The sequence below is a fragment of the Cucurbita maxima genome, unplaced genomic scaffold (assembly GCF_002738345.1).
Source record: "Cucurbita maxima cultivar Rimu unplaced genomic scaffold, Cmax_1.0 Cma_Scf00017, whole genome shotgun sequence".
NCBI lineage: Eukaryota > Viridiplantae > Streptophyta > Magnoliopsida > Cucurbitales > Cucurbitaceae > Cucurbita > Cucurbita maxima.
The window spans coordinates 3,376,617-3,392,433 of NW_019272033.1; the positions used below are offsets into that span (position 1 = coordinate 3,376,617).

The window sequence follows — 15,817 nt, forward strand, 5'->3', positions numbered from 1 at the left end:
ACAAGAGAAAGTTCGTCCAGAGTGATAAATTAGAATGGAAATGAAACGTTTTCCATTTTCAGATTTGAGTGTTGAAGCCGAAGAAGGAGGAGCAGCAGCAGCAGAGATGAAGAACAGAGGCGGTGACTCGGCTCCTCCGCGGCCGTGGATTGTAAAAGAAGAGGCTTCTTATGAATTCAACCGCCAAAATATAGTCTTCCCTCCTATCATTTTTACCCTTCAAATATTTTTTTAATTATTTTTAAAAATCTGAAAATCATTTTATACTAAAAAAATATTAGAAAATATGCTACGTGGCGTTTAAATTTATTTCTTAATATATATATATATATTATACCATTTAATTTAATAAATTTTTTTATTAATTAAATTAACAACCCCCTCGCACTTTGACTACTCTAATATTATTTGTGCCAATTGGTGTCATCATTTATACTTAAATTAAAAGGTTAAAAACTATATTCATGTAAATTTAATAACAACTAAAATAAATATTAAAAATAAAAAATAACCCTATCATACTTAATTAACTTGATTTAAATTATTAGAACACGTAAAATGATACGAATATTTAAAAAATACAAATATTAATTATATATTATTTCCATTTTGAAAATAAAAAAATCGGTAATTAGGATAATGTTGGCCTCGTTTGGGTTGCTAGGAATACGATCTTCGTGGGTTTTATTTTATGATTTTAATATAAGTCAACCAATTTACACAAAACATTATGATTAGAGAGCTTATTATAGGCTTATCGAATATAAAATATTGCAAATTTGCGTTTACTTTATTTTTCTTTTGTTTAATTACAATAAAATAACATAAAAAATCAGCAAATTACTATATTTTGTAGATTTGGTCCCTATAAATTTTTGCATTCAATTTGTATTCATATTAGCTAAAGTTGTTATTATTAAACTATGATATTCACTTTAATTAAGTTTTTCTTCAATCATATATATTTTAATTATACTTAATTTAATTATTTAGTCAAAATTTATCATATGTAATTTAAAAAATTCTCAAATTTATCGAAGTTGATAAATCAACATTTTTATAATAAACTTTTTATTCTAAAAAACATATTATTCTTAAAATAAATTAAAATTAAATCAACTCCAATAAATCGATATGGACGTATATTTGATCACTTCAATAAATCAACCTTTTTATAATAAGCTTTTGATTCTAAAGTGACGGTCACTTTTCATTAATTTTATAGTTATGGTAGAATTTTAAATTATTCTAATAAAACATATTATTCTTAAAATAAATTACTATTTTTTTAAATAAAAATAAAATACATTTTGCGAACCATTATATAAAAAACCCTTTAAATTATACTTGAAAGTGTCAATTACTCAGATAAAAGTTTCCATATGCGTGCAACATGCCCTAAACCATTCCACTCTATTTGACTTTTTATTTGTATTGCCAAATAAAAAATATTAAAGATTAGTTAGACCTTTTTTTTTTTTTTTTCACAATTATTTAATTTGAATTGTTTCATATTATATAACGGTCGAGGACATTATCGGCATTTTTTTGGAATATCCTACAAGTAAAGTCCACTCACCTCATCCAATGGTGGATATTTCATCCATGCGATCTTGACACGTGTAATTATTGTATTTAATTCATTTGCTTTGTATTCCTGAATGGAATGAAAACGTATATCCGACCTACATTCATAGGTATTATGGTAATTTAAAGTTGACTTTTTTTACTTTTGACTTTTGATTAAGTTCATTTCGTGCACGGAGTTTTCAAATTATTTGTTGTGAACAATACTTATATACATCATCTATATGAAATAACAATTATTCAAATCAACCTATGAGATTGATCATTTAATTTTCAGCTGTTTTTATAGAAAGAATGTCGATAAAAAATTATAGAGTGTGAAAATGATTATTCATTTCAATAATTAGAAGTTACCACATATCAAAATTACTCGTCCGGTTAAACGAGCAGCAACACTCGTTTAACGACTATTGAGCTAACCTATGCACGACCGTAATTTGCAATCTATTGATATATGAGCCAGTTTATTTCAAGGGATCGAATCAGTTTAATTAAAAAAGTAGGTTGAATCGAGTTGAGTTGGGTATAATTGAACAAATTATTATTATTATTATTATTTGTCTTTAATTGTATAATTGGTCCACCTAAAGGCTTAATGGGCTTCCTTCTGTAGTTGATAATTTGGGCTTTCACTTATTGCAAATGACCATATTTTTTACCATTCCCTTTTTTTTTTCTTTTTTTTCTATTATTGAAAATTTGAATAATATTAATAATATTATTATTACTATTTTTTCCCTCTCTTTATTTTTTTTTTACAGAATAATATCCCATTGGGAATTTAGGAAATTATTTTTTTTAAAAAAATACAATAATTCCAAAAAGTGGTTGTGAGAGAAGTGAAGTTGTGGGCCCAAATTGATGGGCTCGGCACGTGCGAGTATATCATCTTAACGTGCGAATTGTTCAATCTCTTGTTTCCGCTGCATAGTCTCGCTGTCACACACCTCTAACTGGCCCCGTACCGATTCAATCATGGTGGTTGGACGGTCTTGATTTCATCTCCTCCTTTATTTGTTCTTTTTTGAATTAAGATATTTGTATATTTATATTAAAAAAAAAAACATTTTTACTCATTTATTCAATAATTTCTAAAAACTTAATGCACCGACTGATATAATATATATATATACATATATTATTTCAATAATATAGGTATTAAAATTTCTTATTTTCGAATTAAAAACAAATATCTTAACCAATGACACCAGAAATATTATATTTTTTAATCTTCAATAAATAAATAAATATATATATATATTGAATTATGTTTGGTTCGACTATATTTGTATTTTTAAAATGTAAAAACTTAATAAATAAATATTGAAATATATATTATTGATTGATTAAATTTATATTGTTTTTAATATTCTGTAACTAGCCATGAGACCTTTTAAGTGTGTTGGTATTTATTATTTAAATTCATTTTGGATTTTTTTAATTCGTTTCAACATTTTAAACTGATATAACTATTTTTTTATCATAAAAATTAAATATTCTGTTGATTCAATTAATCCTTATTAGAGTTAAAAGGTGTTAATGATGAGATATTAATCTAACTAAATTTAATAAAATTAATAATTTTAAGTAATTAATACCCGTGATTATTAAAACTATTTTTAAATTGAGTTTCGTCACATTTTTTAATTTAAATAACTTTTTTTATTAAAATATGAACTCAACTCAATATTTTTATTTTGGTAGAAAAAGTAAAATCTTAACATTATTTATTTTAAAATATTAAATTAAAATTGGTAATTTAATTTGGAATGTTTTAAAAAAGTGGTTGGAGAATTAAAAAAAATGAATTAAGAAATTATAAATTATAAATTATAAATAAAAAATAAAAAAAAAAACAAGAAAAAAAAAGGCTGTAATTTTATGGTGCCACGTAATAATATTTTTAAAAGAAAAAAGGTTAGAATTGGAAGAAGAAAGTTTAATTTGTTAAATATTTGGGAAAGAGGGAAATGAGGAGGGTGAAATTTAGATCAGACGGGAGTAAAAGAAAGCATGGTCCACGTCTATTGAAACCATCCCCCCATTCGTTATTACCATTTTAGCCCCAAAATTTCGGGCTCTCTCTGTCTTAAAATGGCCACTCTCCCCTTCATCATCTTCGCGTCGATCCATTTTCATCAACACAACAAGAAGAAGCCTTCCCGTATTCCATCTCCTTACACCAAGACACCATGAGAGAGATTCTTCACGTTCAAGGTGGCCAATGCGGCAACCAAATCGGATCCAAGTTCTGGGAAGTCATCTGCGATGAGCACGGTATCGACGCCACCGGAAAATACAACGGAGATCCTTCCTCTGATCTTCAACTGGAGAGGATCAATGTCTATTACAATGAGGCTTCTGGCGGTAGATACGTTCCCAGGGCTGTTCTCATGGATCTTGAGCCCGGTACCATGGATAGTATCAGATCCGGTCCCTACGGTCAGATCTTTCGCCCCGATAATTTCGTTTTTGGACAGTCCGGTGCCGGAAATAACTGGGCCAAGGGTCATTACACCGAAGGAGCTGAGTTGATCGACTCCGTTCTTGATGTTGTTCGTAAGGAGGCTGAGAACTGTGATTGCTTGCAAGGTATTACGTTCTCTGCTCTGTTCTTCGATCGTACATTCTCACTATTCTGCTTTGTGAATTCAAGGAGTCTGCTCATTTCGATTGAATCATATTTTGTTTACTTCCTCATTATACTGCTTCATCAATTCATTCGGTCTGTTTATTTCGATTAAACCTATTCTTACATTCTCATTCTACGACTTCGTGAATTGAAAGAATCTGTAGATTTCAATGAATTACTCGAAGCATCGAAAACAATGCTTAGCGTTCGTCAAATTTACTGAAAATTTCTCTATCCAATATTCTCTGGTTTATCCAACGCATCTAAACTTTTCGTTGCTCTTATCGAAATTTGTTTCGAAGTCATTACCGTGGATGCGGTTAAAAAAAAGAGATCAAATATCATCGGATTTGGTTTTCCTCAAAGCAGGGGAAGGCTACTGAGTGTGAGCACCCTCGTTGACGGATTTGGTTTTCCTTGTTTCCTATTATTAGAAAATATGAAGAACAAAGTGATGGTTGCTATAACTTTCTCAGATCCACGTCCGTTGCCCACTAAACTTGCTCTGGCAATGTCACAGCTATTGCCTGTTACTCAAATCTCCGACAATTTTATTTTCTCTGCCTTGAAAACCATGATGATATGATTTTCTTCATTTTCACAATTTAAAATTTATTTCTAGCGAATTATGTATAGTGGTTGTCAGCAGAATCCTGATCTTGATATCCTAACTGCTTAACCTCTCGCCATTTCCTGCCTCTGCACTCAAATTGGTGAGACAGAGTGTCAAATTTTGTCCATACCCAATATATATATACACATATATATTAACCAACAACACTAATAATTGCTTCTTTTTTTTTTTTTTTTAAATAATGGAAGTTTTCTGGATTTACTGTTCTTTATGATTTTGATTTATTTTACTGAATTTTATGGTGTGTGATTTGTGAAGAGGACATTGCTGAGTGATGAGTGGACCCCACAGTGTCTCTCATGCATCCAATCCATATGAAATTTTTTATTCCACCTATTTCAACTTAAAATAAAAGAAAGCTCAACTTTAATGGTCAAAAAATCTTTTGTTTATTATTATTATTTTCTTGCACCTCCATGATTGAGATTGTACAACCAGACAATTGTCGTGTTCTCTAGCTACCGTACCGACACTACCTTTTCTTAGCAAAATGTCTCGAGGCTTTCATGAATAGTGGCCACTCAAAGGTAAATTCTAATGGGAGTTTAACTCTAATAATAGTTGAGGACAAGAGATCTTCGTTCATGTTATATATTTTGTAGATAGCTCTTGATAACACACTCAAGACTTCGTAATCTTGATGAACATATATCAATTTGGGAATGTCCTGGAATCAAATCGTTAACCCATTTAGGTTTCTCTTTTGTTTTGTGGAATTTATGAAGTGATATTATGAGCTAAACCTTATCTAAGAGTTGTTGTTCAAAAGATTGATTGAGCACAGTATTTCTTTTCCTATTTCTCTCTGTTTGTAGCTTAGCTTAACACCAGTGAGGCATTTTAAAATAATCTATTGTCCCTTGCGTGTTGGCCAGGTTTTCAGGTTTGTCACTCCCTTGGAGGAGGCACTGGTTCTGGCATGGGAACCCTCTTGATATCGAAGATTAGAGAGGAATATCCAGACAGAATGATGCTCACATTCTCGGTTTTCCCTTCTCCCAAGGTCTCAGACACGGTTGTGGAACCATATAATGCCACACTTTCAGTGCATCAGCTGGTAGAGAATGCAGATGAATGCATGGTTCTTGATAATGAAGCTCTTTATGACATTTGCTTCAGGACCTTAAAGCTCAGCACTCCTAGCTGTAACCCCCCTCTCTCTCTCATTATTTTACTAATTCATCTAGGGATTGACCAATTGTTTGTTTCATGAAAAAATTGACTCACTATCTGTTGGTTTGTGTACAGTCGGTGACCTGAACCATTTGATCTCTGCAACCATGAGTGGAGTAACATGTTGCTTGAGATTCCCAGGTCAACTGAACTCAGACCTGAGGAAATTGGCAGTGAATTTGATCCCATTTCCTCGTCTTCACTTCTTCATGGTGGGATTTGCCCCTCTGACCTCCCGTGGCTCCCAGCAGTACATCTCCCTGACCGTCCCAGAGCTGACCCAGCAAATGTGGGACGCCAAGAACATGATGTGCGCCGCCGACCCCCGCCATGGCCGGTACCTGACGGCCTCCGCCATGTTCAGAGGAAGAATGAGCACCAAAGAAGTAGACGAACAGATGATCAACGTGCAGAACAAAAACTCATCCTACTTCGTGGAATGGATCCCCAACAACGTAAAATCAAGTGTGTGTGACATCCCTCCAAAGGGCCTGAAAATGGCGTCCACATTCGTGGGAAACTCGACCTCCATTCAAGAGATGTTCAGAAGGGTGAGCGAGCAGTTCACAGCCATGTTCAGACGCAAGGCTTTTCTGCATTGGTACACAGGTGAAGGAATGGATGAAATGGAGTTTACAGAGGCGGAGAGTAATATGAATGACTTGGTAGCTGAGTATCAGCAGTATCAGGACGCCACCGTTGATGATGATGCTGATTTTGAGGATCGTGAAGAAGAATATCCGGAACAGTAAATTTACTCAGCCGGTGCTTCCCTGAATTCTTGGTTTGATTGCTCTCCCTTTCTCTCTCTATCTTTGCCAGAATTCTCCACAAAAATATGCAACGCGTGATTTGATTGTTTCTCCCATTTTGGCTCATTCTTCCATCTTCATTGTTGCGTATTGTTAATTGTTTGTTCTTTCTATTAAATAAAATAATTTCAATGCGCAGTCTTATTATTATTATTATTATTATTATTATTATTATTTGAGAATTTTAATGGTTGATAATTCATAAATAGGTTATATATTAAATTTTCAAATTTTGGAAGGCCTGCAACTTGTCAGTGAGTGGCCTGTAATGTCCGCAAATTTTTAAATTACCATATCTGTAAAAATGAGTCGATGACAATAAATCCTTGAGCTTCCATATTACCAAGATTTTCTGAAAATTCATTCAATTCTTTGTTTATTCCATTATTGAAGATTTTCTGCCACTATTTTAATAAGAGCGTCCATTAATTACAAAACAAACATATTTTATCATTTATGTATGTGAGATTTATTAATTACAAAAAAAAAATTAATAATAATAATACATTGTTAATAACTAATATTTAATTCTTACAAAAACTAAAATATTGTTTTAATTTTTTTTTAAAACTAAAATATCGTTTTAAAAAATTTATTAAAAAATTCAAAAGAAATTTCGTTGAAGAAAATATTTCCCAATCGTCATTGGGCCGACTCGACCCTAAAATGAGGCCCAGCCCATTCTCGGTTCAAACTCAAGCCCAATTTAGGGCACCGTTTGGGTCTGAACCAGGATGTGACCCAACCCCGTTAGCCCAATGGAATTAGGAGGAAGGATGTGAGCTTTTAATATGGCAATTTTCCAATAAATATAGAAAATGTCCGTCCGGAATTTTAGGGGGGCAGTAAATGGTTTACTTCCCAATAATAATAGATAATAATTACTATTCACATTTAGTATTTATTTTAATTGTTGATCGACTGATCAGGTGTTTGTAGCACCCATTAAATAGCTAAAATTACCATAATTAGTTACAACCTTAAAATTCAAGAATAATAGTATTTATTTTTGCTGATTTAGGAAATTCTATTTCTAACAAAATAACAATGAAAAAAATCAAGCAAAAAAATCTCTATTTGATAATTACGTTATTAAAGAAAAAATAAAAAAAATAATAATAATAAGAGAGAGACTTTTGGGCAGGGCGGGGCAGCTCTTAGGATTCTATCTAACTTTACAATTAAAAAATCTACCCTAATTCCACGATCAAAACAGGCGCCCACATCAAATTTGATTACCTGAATCCGAAGATCAAAAAAATAATGACCGTGGAATTCTGATGAACAGTGGTGTGGTCACAAACAGGGTGTTACGCCAACAATCTGGCGGCGCCGTTGTTGTTGTTGTTGTTGTTGTTCTTAGACTTCCAGATCTTAATCCTGTTCTGTCTTGCTTGCGCGGCCATGCATCTGGTGTAATTCCTCTGACTAATTTCATCAAAAGAGAGGTTCAAATCAGGAATCCCCGTTGGGCCGAATGAAGGATCATATATAGAAATTGCCCCATTTGGAATTCGGACATTCTGACTGTTGCTCTGTTCCGTCGTGGAAACCGCCGCGGGAACCGCCGTCTGATTCTTGATGGGCGGTTGACATTGATGAAAATGATGTTTCTCCTCCGGAATTCGGGGTTTAACAGTGAACTTGACGGCTTTGATGGCCGAACTTGAGGCCCTTATTTCTGGATTTGTCGATTCCTTCTTAGAATCCTGAATCATCTGAACAAGAAAGAACATGTGAAATTGAATTAAGAACTTGTGGCGTGTAGAGCTCCACGTAGAGAGAAAAAATCAGTACCTTTTGCCTCTTCGCCTTCAGCTCCGAATTGGTGGTTTTCAGTTCATTATAATGCCGCTTTATAAGCTTAACTTTCTGTTTCGATTATCAATTTAAACAGAATGATTATGAGAAAAACAAATCTTAATAGAGACGAAGAACAAGAACACAATACAAACTCACACCAACCAAAGCTTGATTCTGCTGCGTCAATTGATGAACAGTTTCCAAATACTGAGATTTCTGATTTCAAGATCCAAAAAAACATCGCAACAATGAGCAAAAATCAGAATCAGAGAACACAAACAACGAACAAAAATCGCTAAAACTAGGTTTAAAAAAATCCAAGAAATCCGATTGAACAAAAAATTGGGGGAAAATTATAGACGAATGCGTTACCGACCTTATCGAGACAGGGTTTCTTATTTGGAAGATTAGCTTTGTTAATCTCATCAGATTCACACCGCGATAACGGCAAGGAGTCGAGCGAGAAAGGAGTAGTCGGGCTGGACTCCTTGTCCTTACCGGACGACGGTGGCGGTGGCGGTGGCGGTGGCCGCGGCGGGGGGACGATGGAGACGGAATCCGGCGGCGAAACTACGGCGGATCTCTTGGCGCGGACAGGCCAGGCAGGGGGTAAACCAAGAGAAAACTCGAATTGCTGAACGAGAAGAGGAAATTCGCTGAGGATTTGACAGCCGAGGAGTTCGTCAGGGGTGAGGGCGTCGAGATCGGGAGCGGCGCATTGATGAACAGGATTGGTGGACGCCATGGCAGGTCTCCGAGGTTTAGGGCAGGCCAGATTTCATGGGAGGGCGGAGAGGATTTTTATAGACGAAAGGAAGAAGAGAGGAATTCGACGGGGAGTGAGCGTTGGTTGGGGACTGGGTTTCTCTTTCTGTGAAACCAAATAGGAAAAGATTTAGGAAAAGGGCGTGGGTTTGTGACACGTGTCCTCTGGATGGGGAATCAGAATGCTCCTCTAGGGTTTAAGCCTTCTAATCCCCCCCCGCCCTTCTCTATCATATTTATAACTAATGTTCGTTCTATCTTATCTTTTATTTTTAAATTTAAATCTAATATTTTTAAATTTAAAATCTTATAAAATGAATAATTAAAGTATAATTCCAATCTCCAAAAATTTTAAATTTATCAATAATGTATTCATATATTAAATGTGCCATTTTGATAGATTTAAAATATTTTTTTTAATTGCAAAAATGGGCTTCAAGGCTAACATAAATCTATCACATACAAGTTAAAGATACTTATTATATTTATACTTAGATTTAGATTTGCCTTATTAATTATTTATTTGAATTTGAAAGATAAATAAATATTCATACTATCGTTAATTATTTTATTTCAATGTTAATTTAAGAAATAGATAAATATTCAATAAATTAAATGCATCAAATTAACGGAATGATTTTATTTTAATGTTAATTTAAAAGATAGATAAATATTCATCTAATTAAGCAAATCAAATCAAATTAATAAGGATGACGTTGATTATTTTATTTTCAATGTTAATTTGAAAGATATATAAATATTTTTTTTTTTACTAAACCTCAAATTAACATCCGAAAAATGGGAATGCAATACAAGATAGCCTAAACAATATTCATCTCACGAATTACACAATTTTGTAAATAAAATATTGATCAAACTTAACAACCGCTCGTCAATGATACTAACGATCATAATAAATGACAATTGACGAGGGAAAGCTTTCAATCTCAACGTACCTTTTGCATAATATATATTAAAATAAACGTACTAAAACAATGAAAAGTAAAGTAATACATATTCGACCGTGTAGTGTCGACTTCGACGTTGCAAGGTAACTCAAACCCCATTCATACTAGCTTGTTTTTATTTCTCGTTAGACCTTAGCCAAAGTTTGCCTTTATCAACAAAAAAACGATTAGTAAAAAATTTAAGTTTCAACTATACAGTAGCTCGTGATCTTGACACACTGCAAGAAATTTCAAGTCTCATTCACATACTTCATTGTATTTGTGACTTCACTAGACTAGACTTTAAGCAAAGTTTGCTTTCTACCCACAAAAAAAATAAAAATAAAACAATTCGTATGAAATTTAAGTTTGTTCAGTTAGTGGTTGCTCCTTCTAGTGAAACAAAAAGAACATAAAAAAAGAAATAAAATCCACGCGTTCAAGTGGAACAAAAAGAACATAGAATTCACTCGAGAATAAGTGGAATAAAAAAAAACATAGAATTTAAACAAATTTTAAATAATATGATTAACTGATATTTAGGAGGAGATCTCGAGTAATCCATCCATTAATAGAGGGAATCAATAAACAGATGAATTAAATGAAAATAAAAATAAAAATTTATACAAATAATTAATAATTTTAGGCATCTATTTAAAGTAACGTTATCTTTTTTTGTAGATATCAGCCACAATTTCTCTCAATATTGTAACTTAGACGGGCTGGCCCAGAATGACTGATCAGCCCACCGCAATACTCTTTCCAGCCTATCAAAATTGGGCCCAATTTTTCTTGATTGAAAGTAAAATTGGGCCTGACGGGCCTAAATAGGCCCAAATTCATCAAGTGGGCTTCTATTGACAGCTCAATCCTTGGCGTGTACAGATTCTCTCTCCTTACTCAACATTTCTAAAAAATGTGTTCAATATTCAATTTTAAGATTTTGTTGGGTACATTTTAATTCATTTTTATGACAATTTTTTTTAATTGACTATTTAAATTTGAGAGTATTTGATTATATTCCTATTTTCTTAATTTTTTAAATTGTTATATTAGTCAAAATTTCCATATGAAAAACAATTTACATATTCGGATTGAGAAAAATAAATAAAAATAAAACCCGTTAATATAAATTATTTATGACTTTGGTTATATTGAGGAAGTTGATCTTCATAACAAGTGATTATTTATTTTAGGTATGTTGTTAATATATTTTACCTTTTTTTTATTATTAGTACACATCAAATTCAATTTTTTATAATTATTGTTGGTGATTCAAGTATATATGGCTCGAATAATTGTCGTGCATAGTAGTGTCATTCATGTTGCCAGGTGGAAGATAATTTTTTTTTCAAACTATTCCAAATGTCCACAGTACATCGACCGTTTTGAATGTATACTTGAACCTCCACCACACCTTTGCATCGTTAGCTAAATGCATTATTGCCAACGTGATGTTCGATTTTTCTGCCATGATATTTGTGACTCAAAAGTACATATTCCCACGGAAGCCAAAAAGAAAGAGGAAAGGCCTGAAATGAGAGGTTAAATGATTGAACTACAAGTTGGGACCGATGCCAATTCAGTGAGCTCGAATCACATAAAGAAAGGTTAATTGGACAAATAAGCTGGCCCAAAGAATTTATGCCAAAGCAAATTTTCAGACTTCATCTCTCTATATATGACTATCATTCTTATGAATTCCCAACTCAAAACAGAGAGTAAAAGATATAGAGAGAAATGGGTTGGTTGATAAGAGAGAGAAGAGGGCCAGCATGGAAACAAGGATGGGCGGAGCAGGCCATAGCCTCCATAACTCCACCACCAAGGCCTCTGCTTGCCATACTTGGAATCTTGGTCATTCTGCTATCTGTGTCATCATTTTCAAGCCACAGGTCACAGGTGAAGACAACAAGGATCAACTTTAAGCTCATCTTCTTGCTCTTACCTCTAGTATTTGTCTTTGTTGGAAACTCCGTTGTTAGATATGGTCGTCTTGTAATCATCACTCCGAGAACAAAGCTCGAGCCAGTTTACGTCACCGACAACACTGCATCGCCTTTGGGCGTGGCGGTTTTGCTGGTTGTGTTGTTGGTCTTGATATCTTATCAGCCATACTTTCACTCTAAATGGTTTCCAGCAATATGGAGATCATATTATTATTAGGCCATCATGCTTTGGCTTTGGATTATGAACAATGTAAGGCTCCTACAGTACGTTCCTCCAAGCCAAAAATGAAAAAAAAAAACATGTAATTTCAGAGAAGAAATAACAGATCCATAAAAGGAAAGGAGTTTATGTTAGGCAGAGGTTAGAAGTTATTGACAATCCTTGTTTATAGGCAGAGATAAACAATGAAACATGGAAATACAGACAGATAATCAGAGATATCTGCAAGGAAACAACTTACACTTGCATGGTTAATTTCACAAATGAGAGTACCAACTTACACACAAACATTGCTCCTCAATTTGGGAGGTTTGAATGACGATGTAAACAATCTGGGGGTCTCTGATTCACGTTTAAGGCCTCTTCTTCGTTTAAAACTCCCGTCTTCCTGATAACCAAGAAAAAGAAGAAAACATGTTATAACTTATAAGCTTATTTCATGTCATAGATACATAGAAGGAAGGAAAAACAGCCCAAAATGATTGTCCATTCTTGATATTCTTCCATTGTTACGTCAGGTTATGAGTTTCCTTTCTAAACTGCACACAATTAAAAGGAAAAAAAATAGCTTCGTGTGATAGCTTCGGTAGTACTCACTATCGCCACTAAAATTAGGTAATCACTTAACCTCCAGCAACAACCTCGAGACAGCTACCGATAAAATTGTTGAGGGTTGTTGGGAGAGGAGTCTCACATTAGGCTAATTAAGGGAAAGATAGTGGGTTTATAAGTAAGGAATACTATCTCCATTGGTATGAGGCATTTTGGAGAAACCAAAAGAAAAGTATGAGAGTTTATGCTCAAAGTGGACAATATCATACCATTGTGGAGGGTCGGGTTCCTAACATGGTATCAGTGCTGTGCCTTTAACTTAGTCATGTCGATAAAATTCTCAAGTGTCGAACAAAAAAGTTGTGATCCTCAAAGGGATAGTAAAAAGTGACTCATGTGTCGAACAAAGGGTGTACTTTGTTCGAAAGCTCCAGAGAAGGGGTCGGGTCTCGATTAAGGGGAGACTGTTGGAGGGTTCCATAGGCCTCAAGGGAAGCTCTATGGTGTACTTTGTTCAAGGGAAGGATTGTTGGGAGAGGAGTCACACATTGGCTAACTAAGGGGAAGATTATGAGTTTATAAGTGAGAAATACTATGTCCATTGATAGTAAAGACCGTAGGAGACATTATGTCATAGGGGAATATCTAGACATAGGACATTACGCCTACAGGTGGGAAGAGAGCATCCCAAGAACTTAAAGGAAAATTAGCCTCCACACAATGATATTCCTAAGATCTCGTATAAGAGGTTTATATGCTAGAAGAGAGATCTATATGCTCAAAAGAGCCAGTGATGGGATATTACCGTGAGAGGAGACTAAGATCTCATATAAGAACCTAAGAGGTTTATATGCTAGAAGAGAGGTCTATATGCTCAAAAGAGCCAGTGATATCACTGTGAGAGAAGACATGACTAGATCAACATAAGACATTCGGGGAGATAGCCTAAGTGAACATAGAGGCTTTTTGGGAAACCAAACGCAAATCGATGTGAACTTATGTCCAAAATGGACAATATCATACTATTGTAGAAGGTCGTAGTTTCTAACAAAAATGAACATCGTAACTCACATTTGATACCAGCTGTGAAACAGAGGCAGGAGGTAAAAAAGGCATATTTTAGGCGAAAATCTCTCGGTTCTTCCATTTTCTATCAATTTTTTTCTAACATCCCTGTGTACTCGTTCTGAAATTTAGTTTAATTATGTTCTAGATTTCATTTTTAGGACTACGATTGTACTTCAGCCTTTCTGAGCTGTATGAGCATTTAATTCCTAGAAAATGACACTGGAAATGTGTCGCTATAATTGATGAACTAATAAACATGCACATAGAACTTCAAACTTAGTTAGATAAAGAGAATATATGCCATGAATAACAGGTAAAGCAACAAGACGAGCAAATGGAATATGAATTCTTGCAGGATAACTACCTTACTAGAATCTCCATTGCCACGAGATGCTTGCACAGGAGAAGCTTTTTTCCTCACATTGATGTTACTGCCACTACCCTTCCCTTTTTTCTTCACTCCTAAGCTGCAGGTTCTATAGCCAGATTCAGATGTGCATCGGTTTAACACAGGCGTAACTGATACGCCATTATGCTTTCTTAAGACTTCCAATTCACGTGAAATTCTAGAAATTTCATCATTTAATTTTCTGGAATCGACCTCCGTCTTTTCCAACTGACTTTCCAAGGCTGCGATTGTGCAATCTTTTTCAATATTCAAAGATTGAAGCTGTTCCATATTAGCAAGAAGATTTTCAATCTTCGTACACGCTAGTTCAACTTCCGTGAGATTATGCCTTAATTTACTTTCGTAGTCATTCTCCATAATGCTGTACTGATTCCATACAAAGGTCTTCTCTGCTAGAAGTGCAGTTACCTCGGAACTCCTTTCTGATGCAAGCTTTTCATATGCTTTTTGTAATCTCTGTACCTCGATCTTCAAGGCTTTAGAATTTCGTGTTTTTTCGTTAGATTTTCCAGTTTGCAGTGAGCTCCTTGAAGAAACATCCTGAAACTATTTGAAAATTATAACTATAATGTTGAAAAAAGAGAGCGTTAAAGAATTTAAAAGACGTTGAAGAACATACAGATGGATCGGAGATTTTAGTAGAGAGCAGGATGAATAATTCTTTGAAATCTTGCAACTCGTTGTTCGTCTGGTCTGAAACATATGAAAAACATTAATCGAGTAATTACATATCTCGATCATCGTTAGACGAACAACTGCAACTATGTAGAAACCTACAAACCTGAAATAACTTGACAAAGGAAACTCTCTCTCTGCTTCAAACTCATGTTTAAATCTAACTTTGATGCCTCAAGTGAGCGTTGCTTGTCTCGTAAAACCAAATCCGCTTGCAACTACGCAGAAATGCCCAAATTCCTCAAAAATAACAAACCAGAAATTTCACGACGTTCTTTTTAATTCAGACCAAAAAGAGACCGAATCACAGAAGGAATCGATACCTGGCAGACTAAATCTTCGTAAAGACGAGTATCTGAGCTCCACCGATCGTGTTGCATTCTGATGCGATCTTCAAGAAGTTTTCGCTCTTCAATGAGGGTTTCGAGCTGTTTCTGTTGAGTCTGTAGCATATGAACCAAAGCGCTGAAGATCTTCTCCCAATTTTGACGGTGTGAAGAGGATTTCGATCGTTTAATCTTGCCCATCGTGTATTCAATTCAAGAAGAAAGTACGATTCTGAATTGAGAGAACAAATACTCAAATTCGACC

At 34.2% G+C, this 15,817-nt stretch overlaps 3 protein-coding genes and 1 long non-coding RNA gene across 7 annotated transcripts; 2 read left to right on the forward strand and 2 right to left on the reverse strand.

The window, feature by feature from the left end:
* The first annotated feature begins 65 nt into the window (after nucleotides 1-65).
* Nucleotides 66-13,972, forward strand: LOC111492058. Its single transcript, XR_002719812.1, has 3 exons — nucleotides 66-151; nucleotides 13,091-13,096; nucleotides 13,962-13,972. It is a non-coding gene; the product is annotated as an uncharacterized LOC111492058 (long non-coding RNA).
* Nucleotides 3,663-6,976, forward strand: LOC111492047 (tubulin beta chain-like). Its single transcript, XM_023141213.1, has 3 exons — nucleotides 3,663-4,179; nucleotides 5,729-5,998; nucleotides 6,102-6,976. The coding sequence occupies exons 1-3, from the start codon at nucleotides 3,780-3,782 to the stop codon at nucleotides 6,776-6,778; spliced, it is 1,347 nt and encodes a 448-aa protein (XP_022996981.1). The 5' UTR covers nucleotides 3,663-3,779; the 3' UTR covers nucleotides 6,779-6,976.
* Nucleotides 7,926-9,556, reverse strand: LOC111492050 (zinc finger homeobox protein 4-like). Of its 2 annotated transcripts, none has more exons than XM_023141218.1 (4): nucleotides 9,018-9,556; nucleotides 8,804-8,857; nucleotides 8,636-8,710; nucleotides 7,926-8,556 (listed from the first exon to the last, which is right to left on the reverse strand). In XM_023141218.1, exons 1-4 carry the CDS (start codon nucleotides 9,384-9,386, stop codon nucleotides 8,149-8,151), a joined length of 906 nt encoding a protein of 301 aa, XP_022996986.1. In that variant the 5' UTR covers nucleotides 9,387-9,556; the 3' UTR covers nucleotides 7,926-8,148. The 2 variants fall into 2 exon arrangements, with proteins under 2 accessions (XP_022996986.1, XP_022996985.1); XM_023141217.1 differs by having other exon boundaries at nucleotides 8,798-8,857; nucleotides 9,018-9,555.
* LOC111492049 lies at nucleotides 11,892-15,805 on the reverse strand. 3 transcript variants are annotated; one of them, XR_002719811.1, is made up of 6 exons: nucleotides 15,550-15,805; nucleotides 15,333-15,444; nucleotides 15,171-15,244; nucleotides 14,507-15,097; nucleotides 12,302-12,910; nucleotides 11,892-12,223 (listed from the first exon to the last, which is right to left on the reverse strand). XR_002719811.1 is itself a non-coding variant. In XM_023141216.1 (5 exons), exons 1-5 carry the CDS (start codon nucleotides 15,751-15,753, stop codon nucleotides 12,800-12,802), a joined length of 1,086 nt encoding a protein of 361 aa, XP_022996984.1. In that variant the 5' UTR covers nucleotides 15,754-15,805; the 3' UTR covers nucleotides 11,892-12,799. The 3 variants fall into 3 exon arrangements, 2 of the variants coding, with proteins under 2 accessions (XP_022996984.1, XP_022996983.1); XM_023141216.1 differs by having other exon boundaries at nucleotides 11,892-12,910; nucleotides 14,507-15,091; XM_023141215.1 differs by having other exon boundaries at nucleotides 11,892-12,910.
* Nucleotides 15,806-15,817: the final 12 nt, after the last annotated feature.

What these genes read in the sequence shown, in the direction of transcription:
- LOC111492047 (XM_023141213.1), top strand. Translation starts at nt 3,780, where the DNA reads ATGAGAGAGATTCTTCACGTTCAAGGTGGCCAATGCGGCAACCAAATC. An exon ending in GAACTGTGATTGCTTGCAAG is followed by an intron (nt 4,180 to 5,728) that starts GTATTACGTTCT and finishes CGTGTTGGCCAG; the next exon opens with GTTTTCAGGTTTGTCACTCC. An exon ending in AAAGCTCAGCACTCCTAGCT is followed by an intron (nt 5,999 to 6,101) that starts GTAACCCCCCTC and finishes GTTTGTGTACAG; the next exon opens with TCGGTGACCTGAACCATTTG.
- LOC111492050 (XM_023141217.1), bottom strand. Translation starts at nt 9,386, where the DNA reads ATGGCGTCCACCAATCCTGTTCATCAATGCGCCGCTCCCGATCTCGAC. An exon ending in AGAAACCCTGTCTCGATAAG is followed by an intron (nt 8,858 to 9,017) that starts GTCGGTAACGCA and finishes TCTTGAAATCAG; the next exon opens with AAATCTCAGTATTTGGAAAC. An exon ending in TGAAGGCGAAGAGGCAAAAG is followed by an intron (nt 8,557 to 8,635) that starts GTACTGATTTTT and finishes TTTCTTGTTCAG; the next exon opens with ATGATTCAGGATTCTAAGAA.
- LOC111492049 (XM_023141215.1), bottom strand. Translation starts at nt 15,753, where the DNA reads ATGGGCAAGATTAAACGATCGAAATCCTCTTCACACCGTCAAAATTGG. An exon ending in ACGAAGATTTAGTCTGCCAG is followed by an intron (nt 15,445 to 15,549) that starts GTATCGATTCCT and finishes ATTTCTGCGTAG; the next exon opens with TTGCAAGCGGATTTGGTTTT. An exon ending in GCAATGGAGATTCTAGTAAG is followed by an intron (nt 12,911 to 14,506) that starts GTAGTTATCCTG and finishes CTTGGTTATCAG; the next exon opens with GAAGACGGGAGTTTTAAACG.